This window comes from Liolophura sinensis, chromosome 6 (genome assembly GCF_032854445.1).
Source record: "Liolophura sinensis isolate JHLJ2023 chromosome 6, CUHK_Ljap_v2, whole genome shotgun sequence".
Classification (NCBI taxonomy): domain Eukaryota; kingdom Metazoa; phylum Mollusca; class Polyplacophora; order Chitonida; family Chitonidae; genus Liolophura; species Liolophura sinensis.
The window spans coordinates 67,300,178-67,321,374 of record NC_088300.1 but is presented as its reverse complement, the minus strand read 5'-3'; the positions used below and the strand labels follow the sequence as shown (position 1 = coordinate 67,321,374).

General features: G+C 38.8%; 1 protein-coding gene across 1 annotated transcript; it reads left to right on the top strand.

Annotated features, from left to right (window-relative positions):
* Window positions 1-623: 623 nt before the first annotated feature.
* Window positions 624-19,052, top strand: LOC135466777 (ATP-binding cassette sub-family B member 10, mitochondrial-like). Its single transcript, XM_064744452.1, has 13 exons — window positions 624-1,251; window positions 5,879-6,082; window positions 6,635-6,837; window positions 7,406-7,540; window positions 8,502-8,648; window positions 10,779-10,914; window positions 11,529-11,624; window positions 13,277-13,483; window positions 13,725-13,804; window positions 14,808-14,988; window positions 17,229-17,272; window positions 17,457-17,491; window positions 18,052-19,052. Exons 1-13 carry the CDS (start codon window positions 792-794, stop codon window positions 18,278-18,280), a joined length of 2,157 nt encoding a protein of 718 aa, XP_064600522.1. The 5' UTR covers window positions 624-791; the 3' UTR covers window positions 18,281-19,052.
* Window positions 19,053-21,197: the final 2,145 nt, after the last annotated feature.

Genomic DNA, 21,197 nt, shown 5'->3' with positions numbered 1-21,197 from the left:
CGTACCCCCCTCCCCCCCCCCCTCCACTTAATTTATACGTTCATCTGTGTCCGGTCGTACAGTACGCGGGAAGGTTCGTTCCTCCCCCCCCCCCCCCCACCATAAAGCTGGCCGCCGTTGTATAATAAGTGAAATAGTCTTGGGTAGCTTACGACGTAAAAGACCAATGAAATAAATCTACATGTGTGCATTCCGTCATATAAAGACATTTTGCACTCACGTGAGGGAAAAAACTAGTTGGGTGACACCTATCCTTTATTTAATATTTTTCATTCTGACGATGATTTTTTTTTCAATTATCTGTAGCATATTTTAAAAGAAATCCGAGCGCTCAAGTGAACAGAAAATCTATACATATACATCTGTGTGATTTGCATAGGCATTACAAATTTATGTTGCCTATGCGAAGGCAGTTCAAATGCTGATTAGACAAAAATTACTTCAGTGACTCCCATTCCTTATTCCATATTATTTGTTGCTATGATAAAAGCTATAATTTGACAATTTTTTTTTTAATCTTTGCGTTTCAAGATGTTGTGTACCGAGCAACCTTAACAGGTCAAGTGGAGATAACTATGTGCCGGAATATCATCCATTATCGGAGAGTTACCGGTTGTTGAACAGGGAGAAGTTTTCGTCAGTCGGTATCAGAAGTTACATAAAGTCAGCGTGCTCTGATCAGAGAGGCATGTACATGTGCTGTAAGCTTTTGGGAGGACGAGACGGAGTACTCGATGGGTGAAATTAAAACCCGATAGTGTTGCAGACGGTGAGATAGAAACTCGAGTGGCATGATGTCATGGCTAGGATTATGTTGTCGGAGTTGGGCGAGGAAGAGTACGGAGAGGTCAGGCTGGACATCTCGCCTGGGGACAAGCGTCATGCCGGGCAGACAGCATCTCTCCTGTCCCTCTGTAAACTATCGGTCGATTTCTACCTCGGTCAAGATGCAGAGTCATTTAATTGCAAGATCTCAGTGTTGCAAAACACGTGGTGTAATAAGGACTGCAATTTGTCGATATTATAGCAGCTGTCATGGTGTTAACGTCAAAACAGTTGCAGTATTTTTTAGAAGAAATGTTGACAAGCGACACCTCCAAAAACTAAACTGCCGTTACTCCACAAAAACTGCGCCCACGAATGTCCCCTCAAAAGCAGCCCAGGCTACAGTGCGTAAAGGGGCAGCACCCAAGTTATCGGATGTCAGACGATTGCTTGGGCTAGCTAAACCAGAAAGATGGAGGCTCACAGGTGAGTTGACCAGACTGTGTTTTAATTCGGGCAAAAATCAGATTGCATCATGTACGTGTTTTTGATAAATTGCACACATCTTTATAAAATGCAGAAACTAATATGATATGACTGGGTGGGGTTTCATGTCTGGTGTCATTGGCATGATACTTCAGTGGGGCAACATGAACTTTGGCAGCATGAACTCGCCCTGCCCCAGGAAGACACAGCATCTGTACACACACCTAATGACTCCTCGTCATAATATGACTGAAAAATTGTTATATTTTTTTTAAGTTTTGCGTAATGTTTGCAATGCACATTTCTGCAAACCATTTATCCCATACTGGTGTTTTAAAAGCAGTGTTGTGTGTCTAGACCAATTTGTAAGCTCTTGAGTATTGGCAATTAACTCAACTACTAAAAATTATGGGGGGGTCTCCGTTGCTCAGTTGGTTAGCGCCCTAGCGCAGCGTAATGACCCAGAAGCCTCTCACCAATGCAGTCGCTGTGAGTTCATATCCAGCTCATGCTGGAAACCTCTCCGGTTGTCAGTGGAAAGGTCTGCCAGCAACCTGCAGATGGTCATGGGTTTCCCCCTGGCTCTGCCCGGTTTCCAACCACCATAATGCTGGCCGTCATCTTATAAATGAAATATTCTTGAGTACGGCATGAAACACCAATCAAATAAATAAATAAATAAAAATGATGTACCATAGCAGCATGCATGTTGGCCCCCATTTAAATTTACTCCTTCATAGAAACATATGCATATATGGTATTGTGGGGCAGGAGGTAACAGTTTTATACACAGCAGCATGCAGATACTTGACAACATATTTATAGTTGGAGAAAGTTTTGACATGTTAAGCTAGTTCAGTATTGACACCGGGCTAACCAGTCCTGTTTCTAGCTTGCTCTAACCTCTGGATGGTTAGTGCCAAACAGGGCAGAAAGAAGTACCATTTTTGAAGTCTTCGGTATATGACGTGACATTAGTTTGATCCCGGGTCTCCTGGCTTTGAGGCAGACACTCTTACCATTAGGCCACCACAGCAGTCCTACAAAAATGAAGAATGCTTACAGTAAACCTACCTTAGAATTACAAAGACAGTAGACACACGTGTCTTATTGCAGTGTTCATACATTGGTTGATTGACTGCTTCGGTGATCCAATGGTTAGGGCGTCCACCTGGAAGTAGGGAGACCCTGAGCTCAAACCTGGGTCTGGTCATGCCAAAGGCTTTCAAAAATGGTACTTGCTACTGGCGCGCTTGGAGCTCAGCAGTGAGAGGTTAGAGCAAGGAAACATGACTAGTTGACCTGGTGTCAGTATAATGTGACAGGGCGTCATGTCTGGTGTCTTCGGCATGAAGCTTTAGTGGCGGCAGCACTTTGGCAGCATGGACTTGCCCTGCCACAAGAAGGAACAAAGTGCCTACACACCTAATGACTCCTCCTCGTCATATGACTGAAAAATGATTAAGTACTATGTTAAACCCCAAGCACACATACATATTCATGCATTAGTCTATTTATTTTGACCATCCAGCCTGCCCTAATTATGATACAATGTTAGTTTCTTTACCGACAGCACTTAATATGTAGGCCTAACTATTAAAGAATTGTACTGGTGCATGATACATGTTTCGATATAGATATTCAACTTATACAATCATGTATTAGGTTGCATTTCATTTTGATTTTTATTACAGTCGGTTTAATGTTTTTAAAGGGCATGATTTCGTAAATAAAGTGTCAGAATTGCTGGTTTAGGTAGTGGCCATGTGACATGAGCATTTTGTCAACATACAGAAGCTATAACACTTTATGTATTAGGATATCTGTGACAGCTGCTGTGTTTTAGGGGCATGGGAGGTCAGTTCAGGTGTGTGGTACATCCTAACATACAGGGATGCAGCAGCTAGGCTTTTCCTGTCCACATAACATAAATGATACAATTTTTTGTTTTGTGTAACCCTACGTACCCAGTGAAACAAGACCTGACACATTTATTTTTATATCTAAAGTGAGCATTTCAGCTATAATTGTCTTTGTTCTTTTTTGTTTTTGAAAAATTTTTCATTTAAAGCTTGCTGCAGTTAGCAGTTAGCTATTAGGGTCATTAGTTCTATTAATTACGCATTGGGCTATGTCTCCGGTAATATTGCGCCTCTATGCGCTTCTATGAATAGCAGTGTGAAAAGCAGTTTTCATACAGATTCATACACACCGTTTTTACTTGGTAATTAAACACAACTTTCCAAACAGTACAAAGTGACACCAAGAGTCTTAACATCTGACTGCAGGTGGCGTCAAAATCAGCAGTAACCCTGTTAACTGATCTGTAAACCAGCATTAACGCCTTAAGCAAAAGATAAACGTTTAAACGTCCGATGCCATCTGAAATCGCACTAAATTCTTAGCTGAACTTCTTGACAAAATTGTTCACTAGTTTCATGATTCTTAACCAATTAACAAACCACTACTTTGTCTGAAAAAAATTTATATCAACAAAAATGTTACCAAGTATGATGTCTGTAGGTGCATTATTAATGGAGATATGAGCCAGACTGTTATTCAGACTGCTATTCACAGAAGCGCCCCCTGGTGTCAGAATTGGGAATTATTGCAATCGTGTGATAGCCTGCATTAAGTGTCAATAATGTACCAAGTATGATGTCTGTAGGTGCAGTCATAATGGATATATGGGCCAGACTGCTATGTAAACTATCCACCTAAGCACCCCCCCTGGTGTCGTAATCAGGAATTATATGCATGACATTGTAGCTCGCATTAAGTGTCAATAATGTACCAAGTATGATGTCTGTAGGTGCAGTAATAATGGATATATGGGCCAGACTGCTATGTAAACTATCCACCTAAGCACCCCCCCTGGTGTCGTAATCAGGAATTATATGCATGACATTGTAGCCCGCATTAAGTGTCAATAATGTACCAAGTATGATGTCTGTGGGTGCAGTAATAATGGATATATGGGCCAGACTGCTATGCAAACTATCCACCTAAGCGACCCCCTGGTGTCGTAATCCGGAATTATATGCATGACGTTGTAGCCCGCATTAAGTGTCAATAATGTACCAAGTATGATGTCTGTGGGTGCAGTAATAATGGATATATGGGCCAGACTGCTATGCAAACTATCCACCTAAGCGCCCCCCTGGTGTCACAATCGGGAATTATATGCATGACATTGTAGCTGGCATTAAGTGTCAATAATGTACCAAGTATGATGTCTGTGGGTGCAGTAATAATGGATATATGGGCCAGACTGCTATGTAAACTATCCACCTAAGCGCCCCCCCTGGTGTCATAATCGGGAATTATATGCATGACATTGTAGCCCGCATTAAGTGTCAATAATGTACCAAGTATGATGTCTGTGGGTGCAGTAATAATGGATATATGGGCCAGACTGCTATGCAAACTATCCACCTAAGTGCCCCCCCTGGTGTCATAATCGGAAATTATATGCATGACATTGTAGCCCGCATTAAGTGTCAATAATGTACCAAGTATGATGTCTGTGGGTGCAGTAATAATGGATATATGGGCCAGATTGCTATTCAAACTATCCACCTAAGTACCACCCCCCCCCCCCCCCCCCCCCAGTGTCGTAATCGGGAATTATATGCATGACATTGTAGCTCGCATTAAGTGTCAATAATGTACCAAGTATGATGTCTGTAGGTGCAGTAATAATGGATATATGGGCCAGACTGCTATGCAAACTATCCACCTAAGTGCCCCCCCCCCCCCGGTGTTGTAATCGGGAATTATATGCATGACATTGTAGCTCGCATTAAGTGTCAATAATGTACCAAGTATGATGTCTGTAGGTGCAGTATTAATGGAGATACGGCCTAATGTATAATTTATAGAAATAATGACTTGTCCCCATTGAATAGCTAACTGCTAACTGCGAACCACAGTGTAACTTCATTCACCTTATTATTCAACAAATGTGAAATGTAAATCTGTGTTAATTTAGTTGAAAATTAAATTCAACGCTGAAGTCCACTCTCCATAAGCTTGCATATTATGAATAGTCTTTAGAATAACTGCGACGTGCAGAGAGTACATTCTTTAAAAAATAAAACAATTTTTTTTTCAAAAGGTGATCCATCTATCCAAAGTTCACAAAATGAACTGTTACTCCAAGGAAGCAACATTTTTATTTTGGCCCAGTATTTTGCACTTGAATGTTTAGTGTCACATGGTCGCTGTGAGTTCAAGTCCGGCTCATGCTGGCTTCCTCTCCAACTGTGAGTGGGAAGGTCTGCCAGCAACCTGTGGATGGTCGTGGGTTTCCCCCGGGCTCCCGGTTTCCACCCACCATAATGCTGGCCGCCATCGTATAAGTGAAATATTCTTGAGTACGGCGTAAAACACCAATCAAATAAATAAATAAATTAAAGCCAAGGGTTCAAATCCAGTTGTTGTGAAGCTTACTTCATAATATAGTTTGGTGGTTAATTTTACTGAATGCTTACATGTGCTTATAGAATTTGGCTTTTATTCTAGGTAAACAGTTTTGTCTCCGGTTGATGTTACCATTATTCGGTTGCTATATAAAGGTGTACCTGTACTTTAGTTGATCAAGTTGTAACTATTGCTCCTTCATCAGGTGCCATCCTCTTACTGGTTGTGTCCAGCGGTGTGACCATGGCTGTACCCTTCTGTATGGGTAAGGTGATAGACATACTACAGGAAGCAGCACATGATGGCAACATGAAAGAGAAGCTGACAAAAATATGTAAAATTTTAATCGTGGTGTTTTTGATTGGAGGCGTAGCAAACTTTGGGCGCGTCTATTTGATGCAGGTATCAGGTAAGAATTGGGGAAATTTAACATTGAGTGCTACATTCAGTAAAATTTGTTTTTTTTTTCTTTATGTTCAAATTTATTTTAGATATTTTAAAGGCACTGTCAATGCTAAATGAAAAATAAGTTGTGAGACAGATGTTTGTGGAGGTCTCAATTGCTACATCACCCAACCCTTTTTTGGAATGCAGAAATGTTTTTAAATCTATGAGCAAAGTTTCTGTATACAGTATTTATTCTTTTGGCCAGAAATGACTATTCTTGGCAGGTGAATTCTGAACTTCGTGCCATCTATTCCCACAATCTGACTTGCACTGAAGACCACTTATCTTTCAACAGTATTGTGTGCATATCTGTACATCACGACACGTTCTATGTACGTCGCAAAGTGCATCATTAAATTAACATTAGAGTTTGCAAAGACTAAAGGAAGTATGATAGCACACAAGTAGATCAAAATTGTTTATGTATACATTAACTGTCACAAATTGTGCCTTTCCTTTGTTTTTGGCCTTGGGTTTTTTTTTTTCAGTTTTTATTTTTCAATTTTTGTTTCAGGCCAAAACATTGTACGAACATTGAGGGAACGTCTTTTTTCTTCAATAATGAAACAAGAAATTGCCTTCTTTGACAAGACCAAGACAGGGGAGTTAATCAATCGTCTGTCTACGGACACATCCCTCGTGGGCCAGTCTGTTACGATGAACATTTCTGATGGCTTACGAGCTGTAGCACAGGCTTTAGGGGGTGTGGGTATGATGGTAAGAATGCCTGCTATATTTATAAATTCTGCAGTGCTTAGCTCACATTGTGAGGTAGCTCAGACTTGACAGCTTCTTAAACAGATCTGATGTATTTGTGTCATTGTGAATGCAATGAAAATTAGGACCAAATCTTGTATGGCTGCTTTAAGAGATGGTCTAAAATTTGCATGATAAACCCTGATCCAATGACCTTTGGGTTTTAAGTCCACTTAGCTAAAGTCTGGTGAAGAAAGTCTGTCCAGTAGTACTTGATGTCGTGGTGAGTTGTGGCTTGCCACCTGCTTCCCAGTTTCCACCAGCCATTAAATTTACATGCTGTCATAAATAAGTGAAACTTCCGACAATATTAAACCTTAATCAAGTTTATTAATAAATCAATCAATAAATCAATCAGTGGTTGGGTATAATGTGTAATACGTAATATGAGTAATTTTTTCATGGCACAAAATTGGTAGATTGCTCACGAAACAAAGGTCATGCAGAGATTGTGGTAATTCAGTTAGGCATCCTGCTTATACTCCTGATTTGTATTGACTGGATGTCGATGTCTTTATTCCATGTGCAGGTCTATGTTTCACCACAGTTGACTGGCATAGCCCTCGGAATTGTTCCCCCTATTGCAGCACTCTCTATTGTCTATGGTAGATATGTCAGGAGGATCACAGCCAAAGTACAAGACTCTCTAGCCTCAGCGACTGACGTAAGTTAATTTTCACAGATACTTAAAATGTGGTGGAGCAAGCTGGTTGTGGTTGACTGGTTAATTCTTAGAACACATGTGCTTTGTGTTCAATTCCAGCCTTGGGCAGGGAATTTGCCTTGCTTTCACTGTTCTCAGGGCCTCAAAAGGACAGTAAGGAACTGTCAAAGACAACTTGTCATTCAGCACTACCAGTGAATTTTTCACTTGTATCACGGCAGTCAGGCTTAAGGATGGAGGAAAACAATGTCGCTAATTTGCCAAAGCTTGGAGGTTTACCCTGGGCACTCTGGTTTCTTTCACCCATAAAACTGACCATCACCTTACACAAATAAGTAAAACATTCTGGAGTGTGGCTTCAGACAACAATCACTCAATCTATACATGTATGTAAAGTCATATTTTCAAATTGAAATTTCAAAATTCAAATGTTCACACTGAATAGAAGAGAACCATTTGGCTACCAATGGTGTGCATGTGGTGCACTTATGGAATGACTGTAAAACAAATAAGAACAGTTCTAGCTGGTTAACATATCTGAAAATACTTGCACCATGTGTACACTACACCTTCGGATATCAGATATGGAATATTTATTTATTTATTTGATTGGTGTTTTACGCCGTACTCAAGAATATTTCACTTTTATGACTGTGGCCAGCATTATGAGGGGAGGAAACTGGCAAATCACAGAGGAAATCCACGACCATCCACAGGTTGCTGACAGACCTTCCCACTTACCAGATATGGAATAAAGGAATTGTAATGAAATACTAGGAGCCAGTTAGCGCTGAATGAGTGACCTGCTACTGAGGAACTGCACGTGGGTATATATTCTGATCTGGTTGTTGCTGTGTACTTTTATTCAGGTTTCATTCTCAAAATAGAACATTTTTTGTTGATTTTTTTTCTTTTTCTTTTGGTTAAGATTTATCATGTACATTATTTTATTCCCTCAAAGGTTGCAGAAGAACGAATAGGAAATATCCGCTTAGTTCGAGCATTTGCCCAAGAATCAAAGGAATGTCAAGCTTACAATGCTAGGGTGGATGGAGTCCTTAGATTGGCATATAAAGAAGCACTAGCTAGAGGCCTGTTTTTTGGATCTGTAAGTACTTTTGCCATTATTATTTGTGTATTTGTGTGTGTTTAAAACACTTTCAACTCATGTACAGTCGTAAGTGGGAAGGTCTGCCTGTAGCCTGCAGATGGTCGTGGGTTTCTGCTGGGCTCTGCCCGGTTTCCTCCCACCATAATGCTGGCCGCCGTCGTATAAGTGAAATATTCTTGAGTACGGCGTAAAACATCAATCAAATAAATAAATCAAATAAATCAACTCCTCTAGTTGTCAAACACTTTTTATCTCGCCTGTATGAAGTAAGGTGAGGTATCGTGAGAGAGAGGAAAGTGTCGGTTTTGGTGTCCAGTTAAGCTTTTTTGTTTTTTCAGCTGTTGTATAATTGGCTCTCATACTTGGATGAAAGGTTAAGCTTTTTTTTTTTTCAACTGCCTAGTCTACGGTGTGTAGATGTACATACTCAGATGGAAGGTTAAGCTTTTTTCTTTAGGTTCAGTATGCATACAATGGGCTTTCATACATGAACATGGATTGAAGGTTAAGCTTTATTTTTTCAGCTCCGTGGTTTAATTTATTTATTTGATTGGTGTTTTATGCCACCATAGTTAATTTATGTATTTTTTTCATTGGTGTTTTATGCTGTACTCAAGAAAATTTCACTTATAAGATGGTGGCCAGAATTATGGTGAGAAAAAAACAGTCAGAGCCCGCGGGAAACCCACAACCATCAGCAGGTTTCAGACTGACCTTCAAACTTATGGCCGGAGAGGAAGCCAGCATGAGCTGGACTTGAACTCACAACAACTGCATTGTAAAGGGTCTTGAAGGAGAAGAATGTCAGAAATCTGAATGAATCTATATCTCACCATGAAAGAAAGTTTCCGTTCATTTATTCCATGACAAAAGCTATTACTTGAAACATAATGGATGCAGCCTCCACATAACATGCAGGTTCATATGCAAATCAGGAACCATTATTGGCTATCCATGCACTATTGTGACCATCGTAACTGTACGCTTGACTGAGCAAATGTTCAGCTGGCAACACTGATCATCTGTGGATGGTTTAAACATTCCGATGTAATCCTTGGGAACGCACACACACACACATCAGCCTGTGTCCTAGGACCCTAGTGCTACATGCCATTAGCCTTTTTGTTCTCATGTACGAACACTCTGTATGTAGAACTGTGCACAAAAATTGTAGCCTTATACGTTACAGACGTTTTATATACGTTTTCTGTAGATAATATGCATACAAGAGGAAACTGGGAGAAAATGTCCAAACAGTATGCTCGAAAGCTGTTCATTGCCCCTTTCATATGGGTCGAACAGTGTGTGAGAATTGTAGACCTGCGTGGAGACTTCCTAGTGGAGATGTATTTACTACAGAAAACAAAGTGACGTTTATATAACTGGTAATTTCTTGCATTGAAAGTCTATCAATCAAAATGACTAAAAAAAAAAACTTTCACAAATCCAATAAAACTGAAACCAGTAAACAAATCAACCTTGCGTCAGTACCCTATTTTTCTTCTAATGTTTAGAACAAGTATCAGCAGTGCTAAAAAAATCAAAAATTACCTTTTTCCCAGACTTTATTTAGATAGGTAAAGATATGGATGTATTATTCATTAGACTAACTTACCATGTCAGGAGATAGAAACTGTGTAAACTTGTTAAAATTACATGTGTATTTGCTGAAAAGAGCAGACCAGATGTCCCAAAAATTAGAAGAAATAGGGTAGGTCCTTGGGAGAGGGACACACAACAACGACTAAACAGACAGGGCATTGTCACACCAGGCTCCCTGGTTGCTTAAAAGTCACTGCTGTCAAACAAGTGAAATACCTTTACCAGTCAAATTAAAATATGCTTTCATCTTTCTCCTGATTGTATTGTCTACCGAGACTGTTATATCAGGCAAGCTGGTGGGATTCTCTGAATGCCTTGTTATTTCTAACTTTTGAAAACGGGTTTGCTACCTGATGTGTTTGTTCTTAGTTTCAAATCTGCCTTTGAAGCTAGCTGTAGTCTGTTGGCATATTAGAAATGACGAAATGCAGACTGGTTCAGAAGATGCTGAAACTTTGTAAAACGGCAGTGAAATCAAAAGTGAGCCGTACAAATGAAACCCATTTTTCCCTTTTATATTTACAGACTGGCTTGTCGGGGAACGTCATTGTCTTGTCTGTGTTTTACTATGGTGGTCTGATGATGACAGAATCGCAAATCACTGTTGGTGCTCTCTCAGCCTTTTTACTCTATGCTGCTTATGTAGGCTTTTCCATAGCAGGTAGGTGACTGGTCTCCATCATATGTGTAATTCTTCAATCCTTAATGCCAGTATTCTCCACCTGTAAACCTGACAAAAGTGCAGAAATTCTGGAGTTTTGTGCCCAGCAACATCATTCATTTATTCCAGGAGAGATATCACAGTGTTAGTTTTGTTGGGGTTGTAGGATTTCCATTAAGATTCAGGAAAAGTTATTTTCCATTCAAGAAAATAACAGATTGGTGGTAAAATTCCAGGCATTCATGATGTACAGGATTAGTCATTACATGCACAGAATAGAGGAAGGTGTAAATATAACAGGCAGCCTTATAAATTCCCCAGCATGTTAGTCTTGAGATGTTCTAAAACTAGCCAGTATTACTGAACCTGTATTTTGTGTGATGGAACTTATATGCCATTACAGTCTTCACATTCTTGATTTCAATAAATTTTTTTTCCTGACATGTAGGGTTACAACAATTAGATAAAACTGGGATTATCTTTATCCCAGGATAAAGCAGTTCTATTTGTTAATACTGAGTATGGATAATGATGACTTCTTTTGTTCAGTGTTAAATTGTTACAATAGGAATGTAATTTTTTTTATTTGAGAGCTAACGGTTAATCTTCCATAGGTCTGAGTTCTTTCTACACTGAACTGATGCGTGGTTTAGGAGCCAGTACAAGACTCTGGGAGCTTGTTGATAAACAACCTGCTATTACTCTCCATGGTAAGCTTAGCAGAACTGCACTAAGAGGGATTAAACAACACCGTTTAAATGAAGAGCTTGCACTAAATCTTGTCTTCATAAATTATCATTATTTACAATTTTAGAAGTTCAAGACTTTCAAAAAGCCTTTTGCAATGTTTTCAGATTATTTGTCTCTGACTACAAATGAAGATGTATTTTGTTTGTGCCCGTTGTTGTAAATTCACCTTATTCGGTAATTGGTTCTCTCTGATTGCCATAAAATATATTAGGATTTGTATCATGATCTCTCACATCATTTAATTTATTTATTTGATTGGTGTTTTACGCTGTACTCCAGAATATTTCACTTATGCAACAGTGGCCAGCATCATAGTGGGAGGAAACTGGGCAGAGATTGGAGAAAACCATCCGTAGTTTAGTACTGTGATATAAAATAATAATAGCGGTAGTAAAGTACTTGCCCCCAACCATGAGGGACATGAGACGTGACGTGCAAAAGTTTGTCAGTAACTTTCTACAGGTCGATGATTTACATCTGGCATTCTGTTTCATCCACACTGACCTTCATCTTAAAATTGGAAAATTCTTGTTTATGGCATTAAATACCAGTGGAATTACTCTGTCGCTGTTGTAGTGTATTGTTCAATTGTATTGAAATGTTTCATCAGATTGTATATTAAACAAGTTATCATATATTATCACATGGATTTGTACTGCTGTATGCTTTGATAATTCATCATTTGCTATAGCCATCACGGATATCCAAATGACTTTGCCTGATGAAGCTGACATATATAATTCCTCATTTGCTATAGCCATCAAGGATATCCAAATGACTTTGCCTGATGAAGCTGACATATATAATTCATCATTTGCTATAGCCATCACAGATATCCAAATGACTTTGCCTGATGAAGCTGACGTATATAATTCATCATTTGCTATAGCCATCAAGGATATCCAGATGACTTTGCCTGATGAAGCTGACATATATAATTCCTCATTTGCTATAGCCATCAAGGATATCCAAATGACTTTGCCTGATGAAGCTGACATATATAATTCCTCATTTGCTATAGCCATCAAGGATATCCAAATGACTTTGCCTGATGAAGCTGATATATATATAATTCTTCATTTGCTATAGCCTTCACGGATATCCAAATGACTTTGCCTGATGAAGCTGACGTATATAATTCATCATTTGCTATAGCCATCAAGGATATCCAAATGACTTTGCCTGATGAAGCTGACATATATAATTCCTCATTTGCTATAGCCATCAAGGATATCCAAATGACTTTGCCTGATGAAGCTGACATATATAATTCCTCATTTGCTATAGCCATCAAGGATATCCAAATGACTTTGCCTGATGAAGCTGATATATATAATTCCTCATTTGCTATAGCCTTCACAGATATCCAAATGACTTTGCCTGATGAAGCTGACGTATATAATTCATCATTTGCTATAGCCATCAAGGATACCCAAATGACTTTGCCTGATGAAGCTGATATATATAATTCCTCATTTGCTATAGCCTTCGCGGATATCCAAATGACTTTGCCTGATGAAGTTGACATATATTGCCAGCGAAAGCTTGTAAGAATATTTTGTTTGCTTAGTTGTAAAGGTGCTGTTCTTGTACGAATATGTTTACCCCTTAGATCCAAGCCTGAAAACGTTTCCCGTGCAGGGCAGCATAGAGTTCCAGAACGTTGTCTTTGCGTACCCTTCGCGGGTGGATTTGCCTATTTTGCGTGAATTTTGTCTGCGAGTGCCTTCAGGATGTGTGACAGCTGTGGTGGGCGCGAGCGGTTCGGGGAAGTCGACTTTAGCTGCGCTCCTCCTAAGATTTTACGACCCAGACCAGGGTGAGAATCTTGCACTACAACTCTTTCCTGTTGAATTAGGGTATACTGTATTTCACCTAACAATTTGCAGCAAAAAGTGTATTTTTAGAGGCAAATAAAAAGTCATAAAAATTACTTTTGGTGCTGATCTTTACCTTTTCCTTGTGAGATGTCATCCCGCCTTCCAAAAACCTCTCAAAAACCTTTCTAAGATCTGCAGAGCGGCACAAATCAGGAAAACCTTGTGTTTAATTTTGATCAGGTAGCGTGACATTAGATGGACATGACATCAAGGAGATTGACCCTCTCTGGCTGAGAGGTCAAATGGGTACTGTTAGTCAGGTATGTATATATACTTCTCATTCTGGCCTGATGACAGGAGACATTTACGATTTTAAGCATTTGGTATAAGGGCATTCTATGTTTATGCTTGTGATTAAGAGATAAGGTGTCAGTAATGTATGGTTACTTGCTGGTCACTTTCTAGCTTCCAGTATACTCAGATGTTTAGGGCCTGGTTGTTCAAGACTGTATTAAGACTTAATACCAGATTCAGCTTTAAACCAAACCATCAAATTTGTACACAATCCAAAAAGAATTCTGTTACAGTATTATGTATGAACTAAAACTGTTCGCTGTTATACTTTGACTTTGGACAATAGCATTGGCTGCTGAGTTTGGCTGAAATTTAATTTTAAAATATCACCTAATGTAGGTATTAACCAATACACTTTCGAAAAACTAGTCCCAGTATTCAGTGTACGTTTTCAGTGTACATACCTTAGTTGACAGACATAGTATTTTCATGAGACTTTGCTGACTTAGGCAAATTGTTGTTTTACAGGCAGAATCAATCTTTTTTCAATGTTAGAGGAGAGTATGAAAATAAAACTTAAAAATCATCCATAATTTGAGGTGAAAACTGGACTGTCCCAGCAATTTTTCATGTGGAAAGCCCATTTACGTAGTTGAAAGGCTTGAAAAACTGGAAAATCAGAATAAAGTCTAGATTGGGCAAAATACAAAGGTGGCTTTTCAGTTTTGTTTTTATTCCATTTTTGGATTAGTTAGTGTCACCTTAGACTGTTAAATCACTTTCATGCTCTGACTGTCAAGCCCATGACCAATGAGGTCAGCTGTTCAAATCCAGCTCTAGCTGCTTTGAATGAGTCTTTAAGTCAGTGGTAAAGGAATGGTAAATATTAAATAAATAAATTGTATATTCCTTATTTAACAGCCACAAATGAACAACTTGGTTTGTTCATTATATACTGAAATCATTACTGTGTATAATGTGATGTGTGATATGGCAATATTTTGAGAAGAACTTGCATTTATATTTCAGGAGCCTGTCTTATTCTCCTGCAGCATTGCCGACAACATAGCATATGGAATTGATGACCCAAGTAGTGTGAAAATTGAAGATATAGAGGAGGCTGCCCATAAAGCCAATGCTTACTCCTTCATCCAGAACTTCCCAGAGGGCTTCAACACTCTTGTTGGGGAGAGAGGTGTAATGCTGTCAGGTGAGATGGGGTTGACAGATGTAAAGTGTTCATGTTGACAGAAATACACCTATGTGCTGCCATACTCCTCACAGTGCATGTGACGCTCTTTACCCCACCTCTAGACAAGTCTGATCTTCTGATTTTGGGGGCATATCCTCACCATTGATGTTCTTGTACGACTGATAACCAACATTATCCAATAAATATGCTTTAGGTGTCTGCAGAAATCAGGCTGTTTAGACTTCAGTAGAATGAATGCATCAAGTATTAAAAGAAACAAAGGAAGTAACAGTGCTTTTGCTTTTTCTAACGTCTCTTACTGTCTCTAATCACTGTGACTCCAGTGACCTTGGCATTCAAGATTTTTGCACAAAATTCTGGATTTAAGTTCAAGGCTGTTTTATGCATTTCATCAAGCATAGTTCTGTGAAAGAGAGCAACTGGCACGGGTGAAATGAATTGGAAAAAAAGAGGAAAGGAAAGGACATAAAAGAGTATATCAGGCAAACAGTATGAAAAACATAAATCTAATATGTAATTCTAGTAAATTTTTGACTGAGACTTATTTATAACAGTTGAAGCATATTGGTGTGGAGGCTTACCTGATATTATCAAGGGGAATAACTCTCAAAGTATATAAACAGCGCTGTCACTTGAACATATGCTTATGCATATTTCATTTATTATTTATTATTATTATTAGGTGGTTTTTTAAATTTTATATCAAATCAATCTTATGTTTATAATTTATTGAGCCTAATTATTTATGTGCAAAATTAAAATATATTATGGGAGGAAAGAAACATGCTAGGTTTACATGTGGAAGGATATGGAAAGAATCTGGTAAAATTACTACAAATTACACAGTGACAACTGCTGTGGCTTACAGTATTTGGTGTGAGGCTTTCAGCTCAGCATTATATGTCAAGACGAACGATCGTCCAATTAGACTTTTATGTTAAGGCTGGCTTGATTGTGTAAATGTACATATATGTTGATGAGTGTGGGCTCACGTCATTGCATGTAGTTTGTTGTGCTCAACGTTAGGAGTATATCGTGAGGACTAAGGTTAGGTGTATATCGTGAGTACAAGGTTAGGTGTATATTGTGAGTACTAGGTTAGGTGTATATCGTGAGGACAAGGTTAGGTGTATATCGTGAGGACAAGATTAGGTGTATATCGTGAGGACAAGGTTAGGTGTATATCGTGAGGACAAGGATAGGGGTATATCGTGAGGACTAAGGTTAGGTGTATATCGTGAGGACAAGATTAGGTGTATATCGTGAGGACAAGGTTAGATGTATATCGTGAGGACAAGGATAGGGGTATATCGTGAGGACAAGGATAGGGGTATATCGTGATGACTAAGGTTAGGTGTATATCGTGAGGACAAGATTAGGTGTATATCGTGAGGACAAGGTTAGGTGTATATCGTGAGGACTAAGGTTAGGTGTATATCGTGAGGACTAAGGTTAGGTGTATATCGTGAGTACAAGGTAAGGTGTATATCGTGAGGACAAGGTTAGGTGTATATCGTGAGGACAAGGTTAGGTGTATATCGTGAGTACAAGGTTAGGTGTATATCGTGAGGACAAGGTTAGGTGTATATCGTGAGGACAAGATTAGGTGTATATCGTGAGGACAAGGTTAGGTGTATATCGTGAGGACAAGGATAGGGGTATATCGTGAGGACTAAGGTTAGGTGTATATCGTGAGGACAAGATTAGGTGTATATCGTGAGGACAAGGTTAGATGTATATCGTGAGGACAAGGATAGGGGTATATCGTGATGACTAAGGTTAGGTGTATATCGTGAGGACAAGATTAGGTGTATATCGTGAGGACAAGGTTAGGTGTATATCGTGAGGACTAAGGTTAGGTGTATATCGTGAGGACTAAGGTTAGGTGTATATCGTGAGTACAAGGTAAGGTGTATATCGTGAGGACAAGGTTAGGTGTATATCGTGAGGACAAGGTTAGGTGTATATCGTGAGTACAAGGTTAGGTGTATATCGTGAGGACAAGGTTAGGTGTATATCGTGAGGACCAAGGTTAGGGGTATATCATGAGGACCAAGGTTAGGGGTATATCGTGAGGACTAAGGTTAGGTGTATATCGTGAGGACAAGGTTAGGGGTATATTGTGAGGACCAAGGTTAGGGGTATATCATGAGGACCAAGGTTAGGGGTATATGGTGATGACCAAGGGTAGGGGTATATCGTGAGGACCAATATGATCTTTCTTTGTTTTGCTGTAGGTGGTCAGCGACAGAGAATAGCTATTGCCAGGGCAATTTTGAAGGTGAGTGAAGGCATCAGCTGAACTTCTTCCACTAAAGAGAAAATGGACAGAAGTAAACAGAAAAGAAAGAACTAATAAAAAAGAAATGATAACTAGCCAACACCTTTGTGAACAAAGTTGAGTTTGTCATATCAGGTTTGATTTTTCACAAGGTTATACACAAGAACTTTACTTTTTTCTTCAGGATCCTAAAATCTTACTGTTGGATGAAGCAACAAGGTAATTAGATGGATGGAGACCTCAGATATTGCTTGTGATATGCTGAAGAATACCCTGATCCCCACCACTGAATCAAGTATTGTATTTGTCCTAAAAAATCCTTTAAAAAAGTGCATTTTTAGAATGTGATAAAGATCATAAAATTTACTTCTGGTGCTGAAACTTACATTTTCACAAGAGGATATAATTCTACCTTCGAAACAGTCCTCAGGGGCCTCTGTGGCTGAGATGGTTAGCACGCTAGTGCAGCATTATGACCCAGGAGCCTCTCACCAATGCGGTTGCTGCGAATTCAAGTCCAGGTCATGCTGGCTTCCTCTCTGGCTGTACGTAGGAAAGTCTGCCAGCAGCCTGCTGGGTTTCCTTGGGTCCTGCTCGGATTCCTCCCACCATAATTGTAGATCAAATACGTTGTTGTTCAAGATCATAATGAACAGAAACTGATATGTTTGTGAATGTATAATGTAAAGATATATATTCTTTTTAGTAAAGCTCTCAATAACGATAGTAAGAAGAAATCCATCATAATAGTTAATGCATTCTAATAATATTCTTTTCAGTGCATTGGATTCCCAGAGCGAGTTTTATGTCCAGGAAGCTTTAGAGCGGTTAATGGTGGGACGAACTGTCATTACCATTGCTCACCGACTCTCCACCATCAAATCAGCTAATCAGATTGCAGTTCTCAAAGATGGTAAAGTGGCTGAGCTGGGCAGTTATGCAGAGCTGATGATGATAAATAATGGCATCTTCCAAGAATTAGTCGAAAGACAAACAATAACTAGTTAATAACCATAAATTAGTTTCTTGTTTTGGGTTCTGGTCATGGGTTATCGTGTGTGATATTTATTAGTGACTTGTTTTTTGACGCATGTGAAGACTGATAGGTTTCCTGTGTCAGTACAACTTGTAAGTTTTCGTGAAAGTTTTTTTATCTATCATTATAGTCATTAGCAAAACATTCCTGTTTGTAGATCTGCTTTATATGAGTCAGCATTTGTTTGTTTGTTATTTTTATTTTTGTCATGTGTAGGTAGAGATCTATGAGGTTTTGAAAATTAAGATTTGTATTTGTCAGCATGAATTATTTAGGCATTTTCACCTATCAGTACATAATACTATAACTGTATGCCTTTGACAGAATGCAGACAGTTTTAACTGAATATTTTGTTAATTTAAGAGTGATTTTACAGTTCTTTTAGTAGATGTCATAATGGTTCCAAGATTCATATGGGCATGGATGTGCCAGTCATTTTGTTTTGTTTTCAGTACTGGCATTAGGAAAGATATCATCTGTTGACGGAATTTACGCATATTTTGTCCAGCCTTCAGATGACCCAGCAGGTGCTGGTAATCAAAATATCAGGTCAAGTAATTATGTTAATTAAGACTTGTATTTACCATTGACCTAAAATGGATCTGTTTGTCATATACATGTAGATCATTTTTAAATCCATCTCAGGGTGGCTTAACTTGGCTGCGTCTTTACATCACAAGGATTTTCAGGTGTCTGACCAAGTGTGGGAGTGTTTTACCTGGCTCTGGCCGGTTTCCTTGACCCAGCTCTAGCTGGTTTCCTTGAACCATCTCTGGCCGGTTTCTTTGAACCAGCTCTGACCGGTTTCCTTGACCCAGCTCTAGCTGGTTTCCTTGAACCATCTCTGGCCGGTTTCTTTGAACCAGCTCTGGCTGGTTTCCTTGAACCAGCTCTGGCTGGTTTCCTTGACCAAGCTTTGGCCGGTTTCCTTGACCCAGCTCTGGCCACTTTCCTTCACCCATAAATATGATCACTGTCATGTTTGTGAAATATCCTTGAGTATGGCACAATACATTTGGTTTGGATTTTATATAATGAGGGGCAACACTGTCCGGGTTGGAAGAATTCTTTCATGCAAAGCATTGGGTATACTATTATATTGTTATCCACCTAATATATTGATATTAATTATATTAAGATATTCACTTTTGTAAACTGAGCTATTTTAAGTATTTCTGATGCTTTTATGTATATTAATTGATCAATTTGGCCCAAGTAAGCGGTGTCAATACTAGTTATTGGAACCAATATTGTGTGGATAGGTTAGTACATGTATGTGAGGCTTTTTAGAGAGAAATAGAATGTGCACCTAATATCTGAATGAAATAGATCTGCCAAATGTGATATTATGGTGCTGTCTTCTCAAGTAATCCAATAGGGGAGCTTCAAGTTTTTTGTCGTTAAAGGTAAAAAGAGTTGTTGACATTGATGTATTGATCAGCTGTTTCCTTGTGTTTAAGAGGCACAAATGACATCTCTACTTTTCAAGTTCATTAACGTTTCGCTCCTCAGTTTTCACCGCTGTTCGTCTTCTCTAAATTTGTGAAACTTTTTCACATGCCCATGTTATACTAAATCTGATCGAGAATAGTTCTTGACAGGTCACATGACAGAGTAGGACTTTTAAAAACTTTTAGCGATAAAAGAGTTTGAACTTGAAACTGCCCTGCTGCTCATGTAACTTCAGGTAGATGTACTAGCTTTGAAACGCAGATATGCCATGAGGCTGTTGTCTGAAAGTCTGTGGGTTAAATAAAACATGAACAGGTAAAAAATTATACTAAACCGGTGGATGGGTGCATGCATATATAGTTCTTTTTCTCTATAATTGTTAAAATGAATATTTGAAAGCATGAATTAAAGGCTGGTGAAAGACAGCCGAACAGTAATCATGAAATCGCCAGAATCATTGTGTTAGACAAGTTGTGGAAATCATATGTCAGCATTACTGGGAGTGTGGAGGTGCGAGTACCCAGATTTGGTGCAGCACTCATTATGCAGGTGTTATAGAATAGGAACAAATCCGTGCGCAATCATTTTCATCCCAATATCTCTTGATTTCGCCGCATCATCATGGTTGAAATGCTGTAGCTGGTCTGTGATTGTAGGCCACGTGATTTGTTGATTCACGTGGGAAAGGTACACATTGTGGTTGTATGAAAAGAAAATGGTGTATCAACCTGCGAATGATCGTGGGTTTCCCCTGGTATCATATATGAAAATATTCTTGAGTACGGTGTAAAACACCAACCAAATAAATAAATAAATACAGAACATCCATGCGGATCCATTGCACTTGATTGGTTACGGCTTTACAACAGCTTGTTTTAGTTTTTGACTACTTGCCAAGCCGAGGTGGGTTTCTGATAGCTATAAGAGGTTTTTCACCAACAGCAAATCAAATGTAGGTGATGTTAGTGAAATCTTCTCGTTTTAAAAAAAATTATTAAGCAAAACAACCACTTTCATAAAAATTCATTGAAATTTTGTATATTGGAGATATTTGCAACCTAATATGTAGTTTGTCTTAAATGAATATACTGTATATTACGTGAATTTTGGTGCAAAGTTTTTCGGCTTACAAATTAATCAAATTTCTTTTTAAAAAAAATCGTAATTTGCCCTATAATGTAAGTGAATTAGTGATATTTAAGTACAATGTGTCATTTAAAAAATACTTAACTTTAGGTGAAATACGGATATTGTGGAAAGGTGCTTTTTATTTTTTGTACAATGTGAATGGAAATCGCTTGAAATTAAGGAGGTGTAATTGTGTTACATCTGTTTCAAGTTGTATCTGCTGAAGATATGTTGAAAAAGAGCCCAAAAAGTACTGGAGTGACCTTGACATTAAGACTTCTACAGACAGGTGTGCTGTTAATGTTTCTT